The 23,311-nt window shown below is 41.8% G+C and overlaps 2 protein-coding genes across 3 annotated transcripts; one reads left to right on the plus strand and one right to left on the minus strand.

The window, feature by feature from the left end:
- The first annotated feature begins 253 nt into the window (after positions 1-253).
- rereb (arginine-glutamic acid dipeptide (RE) repeats b) lies at positions 254-15,443 on the plus strand. 2 transcript variants are annotated; one of them, XM_071912663.2, is made up of 17 exons: positions 254-342; positions 1,273-1,321; positions 2,407-2,531; positions 4,779-4,878; positions 4,988-5,086; positions 5,647-5,727; positions 5,824-5,977; positions 6,147-6,239; positions 6,429-6,625; positions 8,023-8,187; positions 8,855-8,965; positions 9,289-10,424; positions 11,244-11,448; positions 11,552-12,251; positions 12,405-12,542; positions 12,655-12,832; positions 14,390-15,443. In XM_071912663.2, the coding sequence occupies exons 1-17, from the start codon at positions 317-319 to the stop codon at positions 14,421-14,423; spliced, it is 3,591 nt and encodes a 1,196-aa protein (XP_071768764.2). In that variant the 5' UTR covers positions 254-316; the 3' UTR covers positions 14,424-15,443. The 2 variants fall into 2 exon arrangements, with proteins under 2 accessions (XP_071768764.2, XP_078139667.1); XM_078283541.1 differs by lacking the exon at positions 254-342 and adding an exon at positions 1,161-1,186.
- An 815-nt stretch (positions 15,444-16,258) lies between these two features.
- perm1b (PPARGC1 and ESRR induced regulator, muscle 1b) lies at positions 16,259-21,585 on the minus strand. Its single transcript, XM_071912682.2, has 3 exons — positions 17,111-21,585; positions 16,834-16,950; positions 16,259-16,691 (listed from the first exon to the last, which is right to left on the minus strand). Exons 1-3 carry the CDS (start codon positions 20,367-20,369, stop codon positions 16,606-16,608), a joined length of 3,462 nt encoding a protein of 1,153 aa, XP_071768783.2. The 5' UTR covers positions 20,370-21,585; the 3' UTR covers positions 16,259-16,605.
- Positions 21,586-23,311: the final 1,726 nt, after the last annotated feature.

The raw sequence follows: 23,311 nt of genomic DNA on the forward strand, positions 1-23,311 counted from the left end.
TCATATCGTTGTGTTTAATCAGTGTAGTAGCATACAGCGTAGCATATGGTGTTTCATTCGTGGACAGTTGTACGAGATTTTGCAGACAGACACACAGGATGGTGATCCGCGGCACATGCTCAGTTATGTACACCGAGACAACTTTGAAGGCTGATAGCTGTGTCTGAGGTCACTGCACAGCTAGTGGTGGCACTGGAAAAGACCGACTCCCTCCACCGCCTCCATTTTGAATAGCCATGTAATAGGGGATTCGCATAGTTTGTATCGACCGCTGCGCTGCATAGTGTCAACAAGCCACATCCAAACATCCTCCGACATGGACGACCTGTTCAGTCCGCGAAGGTAACTTGGTTAACTTACCAGTTGCATTGTATTTGAGATGCTGTGTGTTATACGCGTCTGTTCGTGTTTAGATAACGTTACTTAGCTAACCGTTTATATGAAATAGTCGGAATGTCAATGGTCACGAAGTTGTCTGCTAACACGCTAGCCAAATAACAGCTTAACGTACTCTCGTTAGCTGTATAGCTAGCCAGCTCTGGTTAGCAAAACGATATTCTAATCTCTATATCTAACAGTTATCTTTACACTATTCGTTTGCAAGGATGTCATATAACTATCCTACATGCTATTCATCGTAGACTTAACTAAAATCTGTTTAGTGTATCAGCTGTTAAATTACATTTGAGACTTGACGTGCATTTTGTGGATTTACATGGGTCTCTGTCGCTATGTAGGTTATGTCAACGACATCTTGTGCAGGCTAACATTGATATCGTATTATTGATTGCATACTTTTGCTAACCATGTGACGAAGCTTGCTAGCTGCTGTCAACCTGTTAGGTGTTGCAAAGTGGCACACACTGTTCATTTTATGGCGATTGTATAAATTGAAGCTCATGTATGATTGATTGGCACTCTTTTGCGGGAGCGTCGGATTTCGTTTATGTAATAAGGAAACGTCGTAGTCTCAGCTGAGATTGGTTCCCAGTGATGGGGGGCGGGATGTTATTAGGCCATCAGACTTGCTGTTTAATGGAAGGGAAGAATATTATAGGAGTGTTGCTTATTCTGACTACAGCCAGACTAATCTGACCACACGTCTATTTATGTGATATACAATTTGTAGTTCTTAAGAGAGTAAATAGAAAGGCTTGACAACAGCCAATTCTGAAATGTGCAGAAAGTTAGTATGCTGTAGATTGACGTTGTGCAGAATTCTGACTGATTATTTTGACGCTAAGACTGAACTTGTGATGTGTTTGTTTTCAGGAGCCTGAACAGCACACAAGGCGAAATTAGAGTGGGACCAAGTCATCAGGTAGGTCCAATTTAAGAAAGCAGGTTATTATTGAAGTGTTCCTTTATAGCTCTCATGTGGAAACCAAAAAACAAAACATAAGAAAAAAGAGTATCTAATTAATGGGGCAAAGATAACAAGACACTCATCACAAGACATGCATCATCAAACTTTTCTGTGATCTAAAAAAAAATGTCACTAAGGTTGTTGCTTTTTTTCTCTAGTGGAATAATATTTTGAGAACTACACACAATCTAAATATCTTTTTGGCTTGTTGAGTGTAAGAGAATAGGTCTTGGAGGCCTAAAATTTAATTATTGAATTCAATCAGGACTATCATGGGCTAAATCTGTTTGGCTAATGTTTATTTTCAAACACTAGCCTTTAATCACTTAGCTATTTTGACAGAAATTGCAGACTGTTATTCTCTTGCACGTAAAAGCACAGACTTTTTGATCATCTAGGTACATTTTTATTGGGAGAAATTTAAACCTAATGCCAGTCAGAGTGTGTGATTTCATCAGTAAACAGTTTCCACAAGTGAGCAGGGAGCTCTTGTTGTTCAAAACTTGCTCTCAAGTGGAAACGAATTCAGACCATCTCCTGAGCAGGTCTGACCTCATTAGATTAGATTCATTTGAGTGGCTTGAGTTTGCTTGGAGTGTTCACATATGTGTAAAAAAAAAAAAAAAAAAAAAGACTAATAGCTTTGAGTTGATTTTAATGGGTGAAACGGACCAAGTGTGAAAACAACCTCAAAATGTGTAATTTTATTGAAGATTGCAAATATCAAGAAACAAGCACTAACAAATGTTTGATGATTCAGATTGCTTATCCATTAATTACCTTACACAAACAGATGAAGTAATACCTTTTTATTAAATTGGTAGTCTTTAAAATGTAAATATTGAAGTTTTTCCAATTTCTTGTACAATGAAGGAGTCCGGCCAAAATTGTGAGTATTGTGAAAAGTACTTTGTTTTCTGCACCTCACTGAACGAAAAATGGTATTAGGGCACCTCTACTAAATTCGGCTTAATTGCTGTTCTTTGAGGTAGTCTACTAAGTTTTTGCTCCGATTTGTCCCTCCCTTGGTTTCAATGCAGGCTAAGCTTCCCGAGTTGCAGCCGCGGCCTGCACCTGGCCTACAGACCCAGACAGAGAGTGAGGAGCTGGTGTGGACACCTGGGGTAAATGACTGTGACCTTCTCATGTACCTCAGAGCTGCCAGGTCAGTGTCTGCACTTAATTGCTCAGTGTTATTCAGTTGTACGTTTGAAATGTCATGCTCCTCAAGGTATCTCTATACATGAATAGGCTTACAGCATTTTGGAATGAATGATCTTTCATTTTTGTCTTTTTTGTTTACTAATCATAACAACTACACCCCTTTGGCAGCCTCTTGTGGTTTGGAAATTGCAGTCGTCAATATTGCAGTTTTCATATTTTTCTGATTAACTGTGCTGCCCTACAGAACACCAAGCATTTCCTACATGGTTAACACAGAAACCACCAATAGCGCACAGCTGTTTGCTTGTCCTGCAAAGAATGCACCATTATTAATCTGCTACAACTGTAAAAATTGTCAAAGGGTAAACATTGGAAAAGTTGAGATACCATGTATTCAATTTGAGAAAAAATAAATATAATTTTTGGAACCCACCTTCGGCCTTACCAGTCTTGGCGAGTGTGCAGTTTTTGTGATCTGCTTGATGTCCACAGTGGAGGAATTATGGCTACGAGAAACCAGTTCAGCTTAAAGGAAGAAACCATTTTAGAAACACTAACGGTTTGCAGGCGTGTCGTTTTATGTATTATGAATTCCAGTTCATGTATCCTAAGATTTTAGCATATTTAAACTGTTGCTTTCACTTTTAATGCATAATAAATGCACTTAATGCATTTTGAGTTGGTATGTCTAATTGCGATATAATGTTATGTTTTAATTTAATAATAAATTAAAAATTCGTAATAATTTTCACATCATGCACCTGGTACCCCCTCTCCTGTACCCTATACTCTTCAGTGTCACTACTCAGGTATCAATAATGTATGCCATGAAAATCACACACAGTAAGAATCAGCTTTACCTCCATGGTTGAACAAAGACAATGGTTATTTCATTGGCAAAGCAAGGTTGTGCAGAAAGCTGAGCACTATTCAGCTCTGCCTGAGCAGGCGGGCAGGCAGACGAGCACCAGCACGACAGTTTCATGAGAACAAGCCTAGTTCCTGCTCCACCTGCCAGACCGCCAGCGGCATTTACCCGCTCACCACTTCATTGAAAATGAATGACTTCTGGGTAGTGAACACTTGCCAAGTGAAATGGCATTTACATGTATGGCATCTGAAAAAAATGTAACGTGGCTCATTCTGTGGTCAATATGATTATTTTGTGCTGTAAACAGTTCAGAGCAGCCGAAATTATGGAGTGCATGTCCCTGAAGCTTTGACAATCTAAAATCTTATGCTAAAGAGTTTTAGGATAGGAGTAGGCGGGACAAAAATCACGTTCACTTTACTTGCAGTTCTGTGTTAAAGACAGGTCTTTCCTGAACAGCCAGTTATGGTCACTATTTATTGCTTCACTAGAAATTATGTAACCTGGTTGTTGTTGTTCATGTCAGTGCTGTGATTGTGAAAACAGGAATTTTTTGCTGTTACTACACTATATGTCAAACCATTGTATAACCCATAATGGCATCAATGGGGCTCATCTCTGCCTGTAATAACAAGATCATAATCAAGAAGAAATATTACTGACTGGCTTTTTGACACCATAGTCCTTGACTAAGCTGTATACTAAGGTCTATGATAAAGGTTTTAATGATAAAAGCACAGGGAAGGGGCATTTTTTACATTTTAAATGATAGTATATTATGTCAGTCAAGAAAATATGAGGTCGCAGGGACAAAACCAGCACACTCTGAGGAAAGCTCTGTGAAATGTGTTTAGGCTACTTTCTGCACTGGCTGTAAATATTTTTTTAAATCAATCTGAGCATATTTTTTGTCCATGTGTGTGTGCTTCCCCATTTGAGCTTGTTGCAGTAGGCTACATTTTAAATTACCAAAGATTAAGGTCATTCAAATCGGCAGAAAATCGGCAAGGGGATTTCCACCCGTGATGGATTCAGTCCATCGCTGATCCCCAAACTATTTGCTCAACCCTAATGTGGTTGTATGTATTCACTTTCCACTGCTGGTATTGGTGCTTCTAATATTTTCAGTTGGTAGAACCTGCAGATAAGTTGCTCCAGTGAGACAAGTATTCTGGTCTAGAGACTGCTTCATAAAAAGTAATGATTTTTGCCAGTTGAAAAATGTTGCCTCTTAAAATGAATGTGTTGTCACATTCTGGAGCCCTGTCGTCATTGACACAGTGCAAATTGAGAGGAACCCATTTGTAATGATGCACTTTCTACATTGACTTACTGTAAGCTAACATAACAGATTTTGTTTTCTTTCTCTTGTTCAAGGAGCATGGCAGCATTTGCAGGGATGTGTGATGGTGGATCTACGGAGGACGGATGTTTAGCAGCCTCCCGTGATGATACCACACTCAATGCACTGAACATGGTGCGGAGCACAACTTAGTTTATATTCAACATTCTGCAATGAAATCATGAAAAACACCATCATCGGATTGCAAATTTACAGAGAAACATCTGTGTTTTTCCATTTCCAGTTACATGCAAGCCATTATGATGCAGCGAAAGCTCTCCAGCGTCTGGTTAAGAAGCCTGTGCCAAAGCTCATTGAGAAATGCTGGTCAGAGGATGATGTGGTAAGACACATTTGCCTAGCAACACAACACAACACTGTTGTGGTCAATGCTGATAGATTTTTTTGTCTGTATATGGGGTTTGTCCAGGCATTTAAAATTCTTGATGATATTGATTTAAAGTTGCTAAAGTACTTGAAATATGTTTAACACCTTTGTTTGATTTTTATTTTTGCAGGCACTGCCAATTTTATTTATCTGATCAGAAATTGGAAATTGCTTGTGTTCACTGAATCAAATTCAGCTATAGCAGCTTTTGATATGACCTTAGTTGCTTCAGGTCCTTTCTCTGCTCAGGGGTTTCTCCCCTCCCCTGGTAAAATGCTGGACCTCTGGCAAACCTGCAGTACAATAGTGATACTTTTTTCAACTGTTTCCTCAGTATCAAATAGCAAACCAGTGCTGAATACTCCCATTATAACACCTGTCTAATCAATTGTCAGCTATGTCTCAATATATGAACTGTCTAATCAAAACTGTCATAACTTGAATTACTGGAACCTCTTGTCCCATAACTAAATATTTTTTGATTTTGTCCCCCCTCCCCCCGTTCCCCCCAACAGAAGCGCTTCATCAAAGGCCTGAGACAATATGGAAAGAACTTCTTCCGTATTCGGAAAGACTTGCTGCCCAGCAAAAAGACTGTAATTGAGTTTTGAATTTCTTCATGCCATATTCTTTATCAGAAACTAAACTCATTAATTCATGCTATGATTCAAATTGTGTGTTCTTATCTTCAGGGTGAACTGATCACATTCTACTACCACTGGAAGAAAACTCCCGAGGCTGCAGGAACAAGGGCTTATCGGCAGCACCGCCGGCAGCCGTCCTCTCGCAAAGCAAAGACCCGCTCCGCTGCAGCCCCCGTGAACACCCCATCTCGGTCTCATTCAAGTAAGTGTGCACTACTTTGTATTCCTCAGAAATTTAGCAGTGCTGCCGATTGTAGTTCCCCCATCCATTCCAATGAATTCTGTTAATATTTGTGAGGTATTGCGGTGTGGTAGTCATATGACTTGGATTTGGACTAAATCTTCATCTAAGCTGATCTTTTCCTTTGCAGTGGACCTGAGCTCTGCTAGTGAGGATGATCTTGACAGTGAAGACAGCGAACAGGACATGAAGAACTACACGTGTGGCCATTGTGGTACAACAAGTGAGTACAAGTTGTGTTTTTGGTGACTTCTCAGATCGGGCCGAGTTCAGTTTGCTATTAAGAACTAATCCTTCATAGCAGATTTCTACAAAGGCGTGAAATCTGAAAAAATGCTCGAATTGTGATCAAGTTAGTCTGTAGTTTAAAAGGTGTATGAAACTTGTTCCTAAAGCCTTTTTTCTTTAACAGGTTCTAAGGATTGGCACCAAGGGGGCAGAGACAACCTCTTGCTGTGCACGACCTGTCGCACATACTACAACAAGCATGGCCGTCTGCCGCCAGCACAGAAACCTGCAGACCCTCCATTCATGTTTAAACCTGTTAAGGAAGAAGAAGAGGGGAACAATGGCAAGCATGGCATGAGGACACGGCGGAGCAGAGCACCTGTAAGTCTGAGGCATCTCTTCTCATACTACACCAAATCAGTCACAGTCCTTATTCATACCGGGGACATCTGTGTTTATTAGCGATATTGCATTTCATAAAATTTGATTGGAATGAAATCATTATTATGAGGGCTTAGTTCAGTTTTCTTAAACTCATGTAGTTGCTATAGAGGTACAGGCTGTTCTCCGTATGTTGTGTTAAACTGGTAAAACTGGTAAAAAAACCCAAAACAATTCTGGACACTTGAATCAATGCAGTTATCATACCGTAATACTACGCCTTTGGTCAATTAGGCTATGTGTTGTTGTATTGTTCAATAGTAGTGGTGTAACGGACCGTAGTTGATCCGTGATCCGTACGGATCCCCCCCCCACGGTTCGGCACGCATGTGAACCGCGGATTAATTGCAAAGTTTAACCATCATAGTGTGAAATACAGTTTTACTGCCGCTGTTACTTTTTAAAGTAATAATTCCCTAAATCTCGATGCAGAGTTGCAGTGAAAAGATACAGACAAGACAGATGCGTGCTGTGTTTTACTCTGAAGTGCAATGATTGCGTTGGGGAAGAAAAAAAAAAGGAAGAGCGACTAATTTAAAAGCCGTCGCTTTCGCCTCCATTGAGTGAAGTCCCGTAGGCTATGACTTCGGGCATTTTCAGTGGTGTAACTGGGAAACTGGGCATGCTTGTCATCATTGAAATAGATCACAAGACTGTGATGTTTATTGCAACTTCGGCAATATGCTGCCTTCCCTTCGACACAAAGTTACGCTCGGAGAAGCTCCAGTCTCTTTGCCTGTCTGTGGCATAGCCTTCAGTGTTGATAGGCTATTACTCGTGACGTGTAACCAATCAGATAGTGCTGTGGGCGGGACATTGAGCGAGACTACAGAGTGGTGACTACAGACAGAGAGAGGCGGCTGCATCAGAGCCAAAGTAGCACATTTTTAAATTAATTTAACCCTAACCCTTTTTTTTTTTTTTTTTGCTGATCCGAAAAATGACCCGATCCGTGACTCAAAACTGTGATACGATCCGAACCGTGAGTTTTGTGATCTGTTGCACCCCTATTCAATAGTAAAACTCGTGAAATGGTTACATCAGCAATGTCCTCTTGTTAATCATATTTTATCAAAGCAGTACTTTGTTTAAACTAGGGAAAATGGAACCTGTGTTGAGATAAGGGGATGTTTTAAGCACATTTTGTGCACATGCTACTGTATTGACAAAGTATCTTTGAAAATATACACCAGGAATCAGATTTTGCAAACAGGCCTGACTCATTGAGTCTAATTTTGTTTTACCATCAGCTGTGAAAATTTTACACCTGAAGGAAAGAATGTCTTTGTTGAATGTGTTTTATCAATAATAACTCAAAGACTATTTTTTAAATGTAGTTGTCATCTCTAAGAAGTGGCCACAAGAGGCTTACAGGCTCCCCCACCAGTGAGGACCAGCAGTCTAGTAGCCAGCCGTCCCCAAGTGGAGCGAGCTCCATGTCTAATGCTTCGAGAACCTCTTCCACAGACAGTAAAAATGACTCCACAAAGAAGTCAAACAAGGTACACATTTTCTGCATATTTTTTGTACCTGTATCATTATAAATATTACACTAGGTTAGAAATTCTCGAATTGTTTAGCTTGGAGGCCCTGCTACTTGATAAAATTGCATAGCGAACTTGGAAATGTTAGAATAGATTGACAGTGTAGCTACACTTTGATAAGGAGTCGAGTTTGTCCTCTTGGTCGCTATGCTGCTACACACTTCAGAGACGAGGAACCTGCTCCCATGTCGCAGAGAATTGAACTTAAAGAGTCTTTGGTGCCAGGTGATGTCACCACCTGTTGTACCCTATAGAAGGTGAAATCACCTGGCACCAATGACCAGCCAATAGCAGATGGCCAGTTCAGTACCCTACTTTTCACCATTAGGTGTCACGCTTCACCAAAGATTTGGATTTGGGGTTTAGTTACTCTTTAAAGGGAAACCAAACATAAAGACTACTTCAGGTTGGACTGACATCTACTGGTTAAAAGCATGCTATTGCAATTGTAATCTGCTATTGGCTGATCTTGGTTACCTGCGATGTAGGTTGTCTTACTTTGTCATGGATCAGCCAGTAGCAACCAAGATCAGCCAGGGCACGTGTTTAACGCTTCAAGTATCACTGATCTAGATTTCTCTGTCTTGTCAATAATTCATGTGTAAATGTTGTGCTGCATCAACAGAAGATGAAGGAGGAGGCACCATTACCAAAGACAACAAAACGCGTGAGGGAGAGTCCTGCTCAGGAGCCTGATGAGCCTGACAAAGTTACACCTAAAAGGCCAAAGACAAAGGTGAGAGAGCAACAGCATATCACGCAGGTGTAGCTTTATGCCAAATATCACTTGGACAAATACTCCTCCAAGGCTCCAGTGTATGACATTCTCTGCAGTAGTGACACTAAACATTTTCTTTCGTTGCACTAGCGCATCTCTGGTAAAATCTTTGAAACTCTTAAAAACCTGTCTTCTCAAAGTGTACTTGAAGATGAGAAGTTACTCGTTCATTGGCGTTTTGGTAGCCCATTCCACATAGTGCCAGCTGAGTACAGAAAGATATCCCCGGCCATGAATCGGCCCCTAAGCACAAGCTGATCTAAGTTTGTTTGTTCTTCCAGGAGCCACAGGGTTCTCGGTCAGAGGGAGAGGCAGAGGTGGAGGAGGAAAGTTCAGACAGCCGCAGTGCTAATGATGATGGCAGCAGTGACACCAAAGACATTGATCAGGACAACCGCAGCTCTTCCCCCAGCATCCCCAGCCCTCACCAGGGCAATGAGAGCGACTCTGACTCATCTGCCCAGCCAATTGGCGTCCCATCAGAGCCCGGTGCACCCCCTGCTGTCCTGGCTGACACACCGATCCCACAGGCCCTCCCCTCTCAGGGCCACTTCACCACTCCCCAGCCACCGCAAAGCACCCCCTCTGCTGATCCTGCCCCAAGCCCCCCTCCTCCTTCTCCGGACCCTCCTCAGCCAGCCTCTGGTCAACCAGCTGTAGTCATGGCCCCCCACAGCCGACTGCAGCCCACCTCTCACTCTCTTTCTGGCCCACCACCCCTCCCTTCAACAGTGGGGCAGGGCTTTCCACTTTCGCCAGCATTTCAGGTCCCACCTTCTCTCAGCTCTATGTCTGCGCAGCCGCATGGCCCGTCATCTCAGGTCTCCCAGCGACCCCCTCACTTCTCTAGGGAGTCCCAGCTCTCCCAGACTCCTTCATCTGGCCCCCAAATCAAACCTCCTTCCACCACCCCTATTCTACCTTCACACAAACAGCCATCACACCTGTCTGCTACGCCATTCCCTCAGATGCCTTCCAATCTCCCCCCTCCCCCTGCTCTGAAGCCCCTCAATTCTCTGCCCAACCAGCACCCTCCGGGTGCCCCCCCACCCCCTCTTCAGCTCATGCCACAGTCCCTGCCCATGCAGTCCCTTCCAACCCAACCTCCAGTACTCTCTCAGCTGCAGACCCACCCTGGAAAAAGCAGCCATTCCACTCATCCATCCAGTGTAACCTCACACCCTCTCACCTCTGTTGCACCATCTACTATTGGCCCTGTCCCTAGCCTCCAGCCGTCCTTCCCGCCTCTCTCTCTGAGGCCCTCGCCTAGCGCCACTGTGGGAGGACCACATATTCAGATTAAAGAAGAGCCATTGGATGACTTGGAAGAGGCAGATAGCCCACCGCCTCCATCTAGGAGCCCCTCGCCAGAGCCCTCCGTTGTGAACATTGCCAGCCATGCAAGCCAATCTGCACGGTAAATACTAAAAGACATTATTTCTAGTTTAGTAATATCTAAACAGCAAATTATGCTCATAGGCTCCAATTCAGAGTTGCCGCAGGTAAGTCATGCGCCTATGTCCTTCAACCATGACAAAAACGGTGTGCGACAAGATACTCTTATTCTAACACGTGTTGGGGCGGTGCAGGGGAGAATATTTAAATTACCTCTTTCTACCCACTGGGTTGCCAGGCGTCTGACATTAATACGTGTTTGCGGATTGGCGCTCACAGCAGGCCAGTCACATTCCCAGTAAGCATTTGCCTTTAATTTCAAGAAATTAAAAATTCTATAAGCCTAAAGAGAAACATGGCATAGATCAAATATGCCAAAAAGTTGTGCCATATTTCCAATTATATGATAGCCTTTTATTGATAAGCATAATATATGGACTTGCATCATTGTATTGTTCATTGATTAGACCTATAACAGGCTGTTCTGTGTTTTTATCTAATTTGATTTCAATATCAAGTGCTCTAATTTGAAAATGGCTTGAGGCCTAGGTGGTTGCCTATATTGAATACAATATTACCTGCGCTCTTCTCAACTCTGAATACGAGCCATTCTGTTTAGTTTTATTAGGATCCCTGACATGTACTGCAACACTTAAATGCATGCACATTAAAGAACAAAACAAAATGTAAATTAAAGGACAAAAACACTAGATGACCATCTTCTTGGGCAGTAATCAGTGCTATACATGTACTTGCACCACAACTTTGGAATGTATAATGTTATGATTTTTGCAACTGAAGTTGGCTTGTCATTTTCATGCACATCTGTTATTTCTGTCAGGTTTATCAAACACTTGGACCGTGGCTACAACTCCTGTGCCAGAACAGACCTGTTCTTCACTCCACTTGCGTCTTCCAAGCTGGCCAAGAAAAGAGAGGAGGCGGTGGAGAAATCTAGGAGAGAGGCTGAGCTCAATGCTCGACAGGAACGTGAAAGGGAGAAGGACAGAGAGAGAGAGAGAGAAAGGGAGGCCGACAAAAATGCTGTGAGTCCACCATTCTTTATTTCTGTCTTTTAGCACCTTACTCTACTTCTGTGTCGCACAATATGTCAGATAGTTATCTCACATACTCTCACTTTGCTTTCAGAGAGCCTCCAGCTCCCATGACAATCGTATGAGTGAGGCCCAGATGTCAGGCCAAGGCCACATGCGCCCCTCCTTTGAGCAGCCGACCACCACTGTAGCTGCTGTGCCCCCCTACATTGGACCTGATACACCCGCCCTGCGCACCCTGAGCGAATACGCCCGACCCCATGTCATGTCCCCCACCAATCGCAACCACCCTTTCTTTGTGTCGCTCAGCCCCGGGGACCCGTTGCTGGCCTACCACATGCCTGGCCTGTACAGTGCTGAACCCAGCCTGCGAGAGCGAGAGCTTAGGAACCTAAGGGAGAGGGAGCTTCGTGAGAGGATGAAGCCTGGCTTTGAGGTCAAGCCCCCCGAGCTTGAAACTTTACACCCCTCTGCCAACCCCATGGAGCACTTTGCCCGACACGGAGCGCTGGCTCTTCCCCACATTGCTGGGCCTCCCCACCCCTTTGCGGCCTTCCATCCTGGGCTTAACCATCTTGAGCGAGAGAGGATGGCTCTAGCAGGACCACAGCTGCGCCCAGAGCTGAGTTACGCCGAGCGACTGACTGCCGAAAGGCTTCATGCGGAGAGGATGGCTTCTGTGGCGAGTGACCCTGCTGCCAGGTTGCAGATGCTCAATGTTACGCCACATCATCACCAGCACTCTCACATTCACTCTCACCTCCACTTGCACCAACAGGATCCCCTCAACCAAGGTAAGGTTGGCCTTATGGTAAAGCACAACATCCAGTTTCTTTTTTGTTTTCATCTTCATGGATTTTGAGATTTGACAAGTACTCAGCCATACATGTCTCCAAGTTCAGCTGCCGTAAAGTTGATCTGCATATATGCCCTCTTGCCTTATACAGGCTCTAGCCCTCATCCGCTGGACCCGCTGGCAGCAGGACCGCGTTTGGCCCGGTTCCCCTTCCCCACAGGCCCGATCCCCAACCCTTTACTCAATGATCTGCCTCATGATCATGATATGCTCCGCCACCCATTGTTTGGTTAGTAACTTTACCCTTAAATATACGCACAGCCCAAGACTGAATATTTTTCTTTGAGTCCAGCTGGTCTAATTTGATCTTGTTGTATCTCGTGTCTATGTGCCTGTCATAGGAGCCGCATATCCGCGAGAGCTGCAGGGCCCTATTCCTCAGATGTCTGCTGCTCACCAGCTCCAGGCCATGCATGCTCAGTCTGCAGAGTTGCAGAGGATGGCTATGGAACAGCAGTGGCTGCATGGACATCATCACCTACATGGAGGCCCTCTACCTGGGCAAGAAGATTATTACAGGTGAGAACATTGAATCTTGGAAAATTATACAGTTTTTGAATGTGTTATCTTGCACCAAGCTAATATTTCACACATGCGGCAGGTTGGCATAATAAGAAGGGAGACTGTCCTTATACCTGAGGTTCTGCTCTGTAGCTGAGCGAAAATAAAATTTCTCTTTCAGGGATCAAAAAGTATCACATTGTCATTTTTACTATGCTGCTTATTGGGGAAATCCTGAGTACTTGCTTTAATGGTTGTTGGTTACTACTTGGTTACTTCCAGGGCTTAAAGACCTCCGGCCAGGTGCCGGATTTCCAGCATATGGATGTTTTAGATTCACAAATTATTAAAAAAAAAAAAAAAAAAAAAAAAATCACTCCACGTGGGTTTTTGTTTTTGATGCCTTTTATCCAATCATATTCAGTGAAGCAAAGCAATATTTTACATTTACCAATGGAATGCGAGCAAGTTTTTTTTTATCTAATGAACAGCAAGCTACTTTCTAACACAATGTAGTACCGATTCCGTGGTGTAAATATGGAAACGAAGTTTATGAAAGCTGGTGAAGATACACGCGTCACTGAGACAGGAGTAAAAAACAAACGGCGATAGGTATGGATTGAATAAACAGGTGCAGACGAGAAACCGTTTGACACTTGGTGCGACAAATTAAGGGAACCGGGTGTTTGTTCTGCACTGTGTGCTCAACCAGCAGAAAAAAAGTGCTCTTTCCACATGAGGTAAATCCCAGACACAACGCCGCTATGCGCGCACTCGATATCTGACCACATTGCCGAGCGATAGTTACAGCTGCCGCTCCAGCAGCAATGACAGACCGGAACGTGATCTGTCTTTCACAATTTACAATCGTCATTCAGCATAAAAATGTGGCATTGCTTTGGCTGTTCTCTAAGGAGCTCCCCAGGGGTCACCTGGTAAGAAAAAAATAATTGATGTGGAAATCCATATGGGCACCGATTGGTAAACCGCGCACAGCTCCATGCTTACGGTTTTTAGTAAACCGTGCCCTCGAATTAGTAATCAGTGCGCACGGAGTCCTAAACCATGCCCACGGATTAGTAGTGATCAATCAATGGTTATGGTTCACATATAGGCCTAGGTGCCTAATGGCTATTAAAGCTCACTATAGGCTATGTATGCCAAGCGATGTGTAATGGCTCTGGCTCACTGTATATAGGCCTAAAAGTCCCTCTTTGATGTTATCAACGTAGATATTACAAATCTGTGCGCATGGTTTACTAATCCGTGGGCACGGTTTAGGAGTAAATTGTAAGAAAACCGTGCCCACTGATTTCCCATCATTTTTCTTTTGTACCAGGTGACCCCTGGGGGGCTCCACAGTTATCCTTATTGCACTAGGTTTATAGATTAATAATGCTGTGTTGAATATTCATTCATTCAGCACAGAAATGTGTCAATTGTTTTCGTTGTTCTTGTTATTGGACTAGTTTTATAGAGAAATAGAGAAATAAATGGTGCGATGGTGCAGAGTACCCCCCCCCCCATCCAACAATAGAGAGTATTGACTTTTTTTTTTTTCTCTATTTTCCAAAGCCGTCTGAAGAAAGAAGGTGACAAGCCATCGTGAGTCCCAGATGGTGCATGCCATAAAACCCTATACTATACCTAATGAATAGAATACTGTGTACCTTGGAGACTATAAGAGAATATTTGTGTGTCATTTTTTTGTTTTAATATATTTAAAAAAAATCTTTGTGGATCTTTATGTGCATTCCTTGTTCAGCACTTAATGAGATTGTCAAACAAAGTCCGTCTGAGATTTTCATATCAGTCAAGAATTTATACTGCCTTTATTATCAAAATGATTAGTGTCGCCCATTCATGTGGGATTTAGAGTGGCGGGTTTTGTCTAACACATTAAGCTGTTTCGTATACAGTTATATAGATTTGCTAAGATAAGGCTCTCATACAGGATATGAAAACATCTGACTGACTTTGGTGTTAAGTTTAACTATTCCTTTGATTTCTAAATGATTTCCTTGTACAGAATGACATTTAAATCAGTGTTTGAATGACTGACTGTAACAACCTAGCATGATTCTGTCCTCAGTTTTCTCCAAACTAGAGTAGCAAGTTGCATTGTTGCGTGTTTAGATTTGGAAAGCATAGTAGAGATCAGTTTTATTCTAAATCTGCTAAATATTTGTCTAAATCCTAAAGTTTTATATTTCAAGATATCTTTTCACAGTGTAACCTAAGCTTTTACTCACTCATTTTTGAGACTGTAAATAATACATGTTCACAATATTCTATATGAATGAGTATTATTGATATAACAGTAGGTGTGAACTCTTGACCTTCAATTTGGCACAATAGCAGTAAATCATAAGCTAAATACAGTATATAGTACTATTAGGTGAGAGAATTGTTAATTGGACCGTTGTCCGTGTCACTCCTGACAGAAAGTTGTATTAGAAGAGTGTATCCAGTGTTTTGATGAGCAGAGCAGAGAATTAGAAAGAAACTAAACCTTGGCGTCCTAATGCAATTTAAAAACTGCTTCAAAATTCAATATTTATGTGAAATAATATGAAAGTGTATACATTGCATATTTATTTCAATAAATACTTCTGCAATGGCACCTTCATCTCTTTGCAGTTGGAGTTCTTCTGCTAGCTAGCTGTGCTAGAGAGAAAGCCAGCTTCTGGTGTGTGCTGTGGAATGAACAGTGTTATTCATACTAGTGCTGTTGTTTCCCCACCCAGCCCATCGACTTGGATAGAGAGGTGGAGAGTATAGTATTCATGGTTTATTTTATTGCATAAACATGTTATTGCACAAACTCTGTTATGTATATGGAAAATCATATGTACCTAGTCTTGTTTGACAAGAGATTTATAATGTTCTGGTATCAATCATTTGCCCTTAGATCTATACACAAAATACAGTTTTTAACAGTGACACTCTCAACAATAGGTAATTTAGGGTTAATACATGAGGACACAAATGGTAGCTGAGACAATAACACCTAATGGAAATCTGAATTCTGGTGTTTTCTGTAACATAATCAATTTTGCTTAGGTATACAGTGGAAGCCATTAATGAGTTATTCTTTTAGCTCATGATGTTGCATCGCAGGATGCGATAGGTCTGTTTTTGCACATTGCACCACAGCAGATCCTGCATTAGCCATGTCACTACATTTTGGACATGTGTCCCCTTAACACGCAATACGAGCGAAGACCTACTTTATCTTTCCTCACAACATTCACATAAACCAGCCCAGTCTCTCCAACTTGTTTTTTTTTTTTTCAGACTCTTGACTTTTCATCCCTTACAAAGACATCCCACATACACATTGCATTGGTACATCAAAAAAGGCACCCGTGGTAACTATAACACAGTACAGTATGTTTCTATTACAACTATGATTACGACTGTATGAAGCACAAACCCATGTTCAGGCCAGAACAGGACAGTCACAAGAGATAGTTGTTTTAAGTATGAGCTACTTACTATATGGTCCATATCAACATCCTTTTACCCAGAACTATTAAACCAAACTTCTCAAAAGTTTAAATGCAGTTGAATTGTTTTCATGCAGATCATGTTTTCACTAAAATGTTCCACTGTTGAACCAGTTTCAGGCTTAAAAGAACTTTGTTACAATATTAGTTATACCTCTGCATAACTTGGAAGCTGGTGCGTACAGTAAATATGCATTGCCAATAGTCATACATTGTATGCAACCACTCCATGGATGGACCCAAGTGAAAATGTGGAAATGACTCCTCTTTGTAGTGTGTATATCAAGGTTGATCTTGAGGAGGATCCTTCTTCAAATACTGCCGCAGGTACAGGATAGCCGATATTGCACTCACGTTTGCTAGCAGAGCTAAACGACATTTCAGTGAATGTTATTTTGTAGAATTAAATGTCAAATCACCTGTTTACATGATTGATTACTAGATTGTAGTCAGTCACAAGCATGAGTAATGACAATAACAGAATATTACATGATGCAAGAAGTTCCATACCTGCTTTCCAGGCATCTGCTGCCTGCGGATCAGAGGATCTCAGCACCCAAGAGGAAACGGCAATGCAGACCAAGCACATATCTGACTGCTTCAGTGTGGAGAAGAGGCCCTCTTGCTCTAAAAGAGACATACAGGATGAGAAAAATTGAATTCACTGCAGTTCTGCTTTTGATGTCAGCTTTTTAAAACACGGTGTAAAGGTAAAGCAATGTTAACGTCAGTGCACAAGGAGACTCAGAATCACACTTACTTGATAATGAAACAGTTGTCTGTATACTTTTCTGTATCCTCTGCCGCACTGCTAGCTCTCTGAAAAACTGAGAAGGAAATGAGCAGACCCTTCTCTCATTGAACACTGTGATGGCTGGGTTGGCTCTCTTGATGGGTGTCCTGTCGGCCTCAACTGGAAACACCCAAGCGCCTGACCTACGGCACCAGGTGCTACCCTTGTCAGGGAAGCGTATTTTCCTCATTGAGAGCAAACTTGTCCAACTGCTAGACCAGCCTTTCTTGTTGAGAAGAAGTCCATCTGGGGCTGCTGCAGAGGACGCAGAATCATCAGCCCGGATGTGAGAGCGAGACACAACTCTGATTGGAGAGCTGTCGTCCTCTTCCTCAGAGTCCGCATACATGTCTTGTGGAAAGAAAAGATAGTCCAGTTCTGGGAATGTGAGATCTCTGACAGTCAGGTGAGAGCATGAGAAGATAGGGATGGGTTTCCCCTCACTGCACTGGGAATCCTGGAGGGAAGAGAGTGACATTTCAGGTCTGTACTTAGAAAGAGCGTAGTCGTACGCCGGAGCCACTGAGATGTCTTTTGAATCATAAATAGTGACAGACCTAGAGTCGTTCTTCGGCTCATCCTCTGTGAAAAGGTATTCAAACACTTCCGGGAAGGATATTCGGTAATTTTCATCTAGTATGTCTGTGTTGGATAGAATAGGTGCGGCTGTTATTGTTCCTAGCATAACGCTGTCACTCACTTTCAAAACCGTATTTTCCTCCAGGGACTGGCAGTTGCTGAGAAATAGGCTCTTCTCTGCATTCTCAAGTATGGATTGCAAAGGTACATCTGTCAGCGGATCCTCCGTGTTGAGAGCTTGTACATTGTGCATACTTTTGCTTTTTGTTATCCCTCTTGCACATGCAAGTTCATTTGAAAGGAAAATATGCGAGGCATCGTCAAAACATTGCCCTGCAAATTCCTCAAGAGCGACAATTGTGTCCTTCCCTACAGGGTTTGTGGACGCCTCCTGTGAGTCATGTGTTGAGAAAGGAGAGTCAGTTGTCCTTTGGCTTTGTTGGTTTTTGTTATGAGGGTCAGGACTGGAGTTCCCGCTGGCACCAATAAACTGCCAGTATTCTTCGTCAAAATCTGAGAAGGTAGAAAACTCACAGCTTGAGCGATCTGGCTTGGAGTCATCAAGCTGTGTGCAGTAGTCTGAGTCAGCACTATCTGATGTATCCATTGAAGCACCATCAGGCAAAAGATATTCCACAGTATCGACTGAAACGCTATTATGTGTTTGAGTATCTGTGACATCTTCATGCGGTCTCGCTGTTCCTTGAATATCGTGTGTTTCCCTGGGAGATGGACTTCTGCCCATCCTTAGCTGTAAAATGTCTTTTATTGTCAATTTTTCCATCTCATCCCAAAAAGCAGAAATGGCGTACACAGGTCGAGTAGGGCCCAATGCTTCATCATATGTTTCAGGGCTGTCAGCCACAGAGCAAGGTGTCACTGTTAAATCAGGGATAGGAAGAGGAGGAGATCCAAGTTGATCTATTCCCTGGCAACCAGATGCTGAAAGCTTAAATTCTGTTGTTGATTCGTGTTCTTGGTGTTCAGGTGTACCCAAGGGAATCTGGGATATCGCGCTGTGTGTGTCATTATCAGATGTGGAGTTGTCTTCTGGCATAATGTTAGTTGTTTGACCGACAAATGGAAATGTCATGGTAGGCTCGACATAACCTTCGCTTTGCTGAGGTATGTGGCTGCTTTGGGAAAATTCCTTAAGCGATGACTGTGAATCAGCTGCTACATTGCTGGAGTGTGTGCTAGAATTCACTTTCTGTGTATCGCAAGAATGCACCTCTGTGTCCTGGGTGTTGTGAACATCAGCAGTCTCACTCAGCACAAGTAGATGGCTGTTGGATGTGCATTGCTGTGACAGTTGTTTTATATCTACAGGTTGTTTTTCGGTGAGATAGTCTTTGAACAGTTGCAGAGGTTCCTCTGTTGATTCAGGGGCTGACAGATAGTTTTCAGAGTCATAGCTGTGAGTGGAGAAGATTTCTACACTGTCTTCAAACTCCTCAGACTCCACACTGTCTAACAATGTGGTATTTTCACCTTTGAGAGTAAATTTGTCATGTAATGGGGATGTTGGGAGGCTTACTGGCTTTTCTGAACTCACTGCTGAGCTGTATGGTTCACATTTTGGCTCTGTGGTAACTGCTTTGGGGAAATGAGACATTTCCAGTTTTTGGGACACATTCTCTTCATCACTAAAAGGTAAAGAGGTTATATACATTTGGGATGATTCTGAAACGAGTTCTCTCTGAAAGCTCTCAGGTAATATTTCAGCTGAGTTTTGGTATGATTGTGTGAGGTACGCCTTGCCCTTCTCTCTCTCAGATTCATTAACTTTGTTTATCTCTAACTCTGAGTCATATTCAAGCAGGGGCTCCTTCCCATTGCTGCACATGGGATTAATGTTCGTAGAGGGGTTTTTTTTTCTTCGTTTTTTTTTCACAGAGGTAGCAGGCGCCCGCTGTCGTAGAGGACTGTCATTCACTGTCACGAACCAGCGCTCTTTCTCCGTCCTCGGAGCAGCACTGCTCTCTTTCTCACACGCTGCTCCCTCTGTAGTGTGCAGCATATTCATATTTAGCTCCGCTTGGTCGCGAGTAAGTGGATCAGACTCCGCTATGGATTTTAGGTTTAATGTGCCACACTCTCTTTGCACATCTCCACCTCTGTTTTTCAGGTCTGTTGATACTGAGACATCACAGGCTCCATCTGAACCCTGAACAGCTGTAAAATCAGTTTGCTGTGCAATGAGCCCATCATTTGTAATGCTGTAGTTTGTCACCTCTGTGATCTGTTCCGCAGTCTCCATTTGCACCACTTTTGTGGCAAGGGTATTTTCTCCAGGATATTGGAGGCATATTTCAGAGTCTCCCTGTGTGACAAAAAGCTCATCTGGTTGTCCTCCTGAGCCACTGTGGTTAACCTGCACTGATAGCTTTATATAGCCAGTGCAGTGCTCTCCTGCCATGCTGAGTCCCATAGCATTGCTTTGAGACATATCACTGTTTGCAGCAGTACTCTGCTGTGCTTCATGCTGGCCTGTGTCGATGACTGGGTATGCTGGGCTCACTGAATCCTCTGAATCACTCAGGCTTAAGTTATCGAGGCCGGCGAGGGAAGGCTGCAGCAGACTGCACTCCTCACTGTCCTCATAGAAGCTCGTCCACTCATATTCTGCAATGTGTATACTGTGATCTAAATCATCCATTTTGACACCTAACATGCTCTTGTATCTGAAAACAGGTCAACATAAAGAAGATCAGCATTAAAAGGTTGCATATTGAGTATTTTATTTGCATGAAAAATCATTAGTGGCCTAGTGGTGTAATTTGTAATAGTTCATGCAGTTCATGATGGGTTATATTTGAAGTTACAACATCAACATATAAAATATAGAGCACATGCATTTGTCTGAAGCTTATCCATTGTTTGGAATCCTGTGTCAGTTGGAAACTACTGTACAGAAATGTTTATCTTTTGCTGTGGTGCAAATGTAATATTCTTGTTCCTTATTGGAAACAAAGAAAAAACGAATTAAATCAAAGTTTTGGAAATTTTGACTTCAGACAACAGCAAAGCAATACCAGAGCCCCATGGTGACGGCTCCATAACAGAGCCCAAAATACTCCATGGCCCTGCTCTTAGAAAACAAGTCATATGACCTGATATGAAATGTTCAGCAGGCTAGTGTCGATGTACAGCGTATCAGCTTAACAAACATAACCAGCAGAGGCTTATGTAAGCAGAGTGACATCTGTACAAAAATTACATTGATGCAATATATTGTTTAACTAACAATATTTATTTTAAGTTGTTCAAACAAAATCATTCCCCAAAAAGTATAAAAAGTATCTTACACACAATATTTTGCAATAGTTGTTTTTTTTTTAACTACGCAAGAGATGTGAAATATTCTTGTTATTTTCATGCGTGGAGTTGTTAGGACAAGTCTTTCATCTTCAGTATAATGGAAGGTGTTGTTAAATTGTTAGAACTGCCTTAGGTCCAAGTCATTAAAAGTACACTTCATTAAAAAGAGCAACATGAAATCTAGCTGCTCTATTGCTAATGTGTTTAGGTCCTATGTGTAGAAATAGGAACCTACCTGTTGCACAAGGACAAAGCTTCCAGTTTTCAGTTTTCAGTACATTCCCCCTGCAGGGAAATGCTCCGATGTCCCCCTGTCCTTGCATATGTCAGACTGGAGCCTTGCCATTCAACTGTTTATAAATAGAGTAGTATGTCCAGTCACATGTAGTTGCAAGTGCAAACGTCCTTCCCTCCATGACCAGAGGTGTGATATTTCAGTACCCAAAAATAGAAGCCCTCTTTCATTTGTTAGAGGTAAGATCAATATTATAAGGAATTACACTAAAAACATAATAAACCTGCAACAGCAGTGACAAATCCTGCCTTAATGTTACATTGTCTTACCTTAATGTTGTTGTATACATCATTTTCATGACAACAAAACAACATGAAAGACACCCAGTTTACAGCAAAAATCATAAAGATCTCTTATAGAAATACATTTTCTAAAACTGCTTTGTTGACTTTCTCTACTTCACACTGCTCGCTCAACCTAGATCCTAAGATTTGTTTTCCCTTTATTGAACAAAGACATTGTACAGCTATCAGGAAGGGTCAATGTTTGAACACACAACGTTTAAAGTTAACTTAACAAACTCTAACCACACATAAAAGTAGAGAGTGATAAGAGTTATAAGACATAATTACACCACCTGAAATACATATTTTTTTAACCAATTTACAGCACCTTCACTTATTATGTAGCTTTAGAGATTCAAGTAAAGAGGCAAATTCAAGAGAGAAGGCTTGAAATCTGGGTTTCACTTTTAGAATTTACTTTTGTGGATGGAAAATTTCAGATCATTATGTTTACCGTAAGATTTAATTTCTTGTTTTTGTCTTCGCAGTAACAGATGACATTCCTTTCAATGATATTCAAAGTCAAGTTATAATTAGAATTCCTTTGAAAGTATGTTAAATATCCCAGAATTATGCAGTAATATTACAATCCCAGACTAAGTGACATAAAGATATTTCAGTCTTGCAGACAGAACACTTTTCGTCAGTAAAACTCTGAAATGAAAATGTTTTGTGGGGTAAAGGTTATATTCATATTTTCAAGTGCAATTTCCCATCTGTGAGCTTTGCCCAGATGGTCAGATTGGCTCATTCATGTATTGGTACTGTAGTGGAGTAACACTGGATAATCCATCACTCATATTTACACCTGAGATCATTTTTATGTGTATCACTACATGTAACTGGCACTGCAGCGTATAATTACTTTTACTTTATAATTTAATAACACCCTTAGTACCAGTGATAATTAATTCATTAATATACCTCCTAACAATTGAGATCTGTGGGAGTGTTTTTCCCACTTTCCCTTTTTTATGGTGGGGGGGGGGGGGGGGGGGTCTAAATGTACATATGCTTATTTTATCTTTAAAAATTCAATAAATAATTGAGCACACACAAAATAAATAGTTTCAATTGCACTTATATAATAATATGCAGGACAGCATCAGCGTAATGAGATCTAGAGAGATGCAAACTGCTCTGAGGTCAGCTAGTGATTTTTAAACAGAACAGACTTCACTTAGAGCCTGGAGTAGACAACAGGGCCATTCACATAAAGATGTAATCGGTCACTGACAACTCAATATTAATATGGATTCATATAGATTTTAAATAGCGTGGGCCTGCAAATAAACCCTACAGAGCCCCATTAGTGCTAATAAAAAAATGAAACCCCCATCTACATTATGGTCTGCCTTGCACATAGTTTTGCAGGGTGACTGATCGAAACCAGCTGCCGTACTGTTAAAGGACATAGTATTAATAGTATCAAAGGCCCCTGAGAATAGGGCAGCACGTGCCGTTTATTGTCAAGTCTATATTCCGATATCATTTACTGCTAAAAATGCCAGACTGATATACACTGAAAATGAATTATCAGTTAATGACATCACTTAAATTCCTCATCTGTTCAGAACACTTAGTAGAAAGGGGATGGAGATGCAGTGCTTAATTAACCCGATAGGTCAATAGTGAGAGTAATTATGTAGTAATAGTCTTCATCATTGCAGTGAATTTGTTTCTGAGGTGCCAAATGTAAACAATCAGAAGCTAAAT

Source organism: Centroberyx gerrardi, chromosome 5, assembly GCF_048128805.1.
Source record: "Centroberyx gerrardi isolate f3 chromosome 5, fCenGer3.hap1.cur.20231027, whole genome shotgun sequence".
NCBI classification, from domain to species: Eukaryota; Metazoa; Chordata; class Actinopteri; order Beryciformes; family Berycidae; genus Centroberyx; species Centroberyx gerrardi.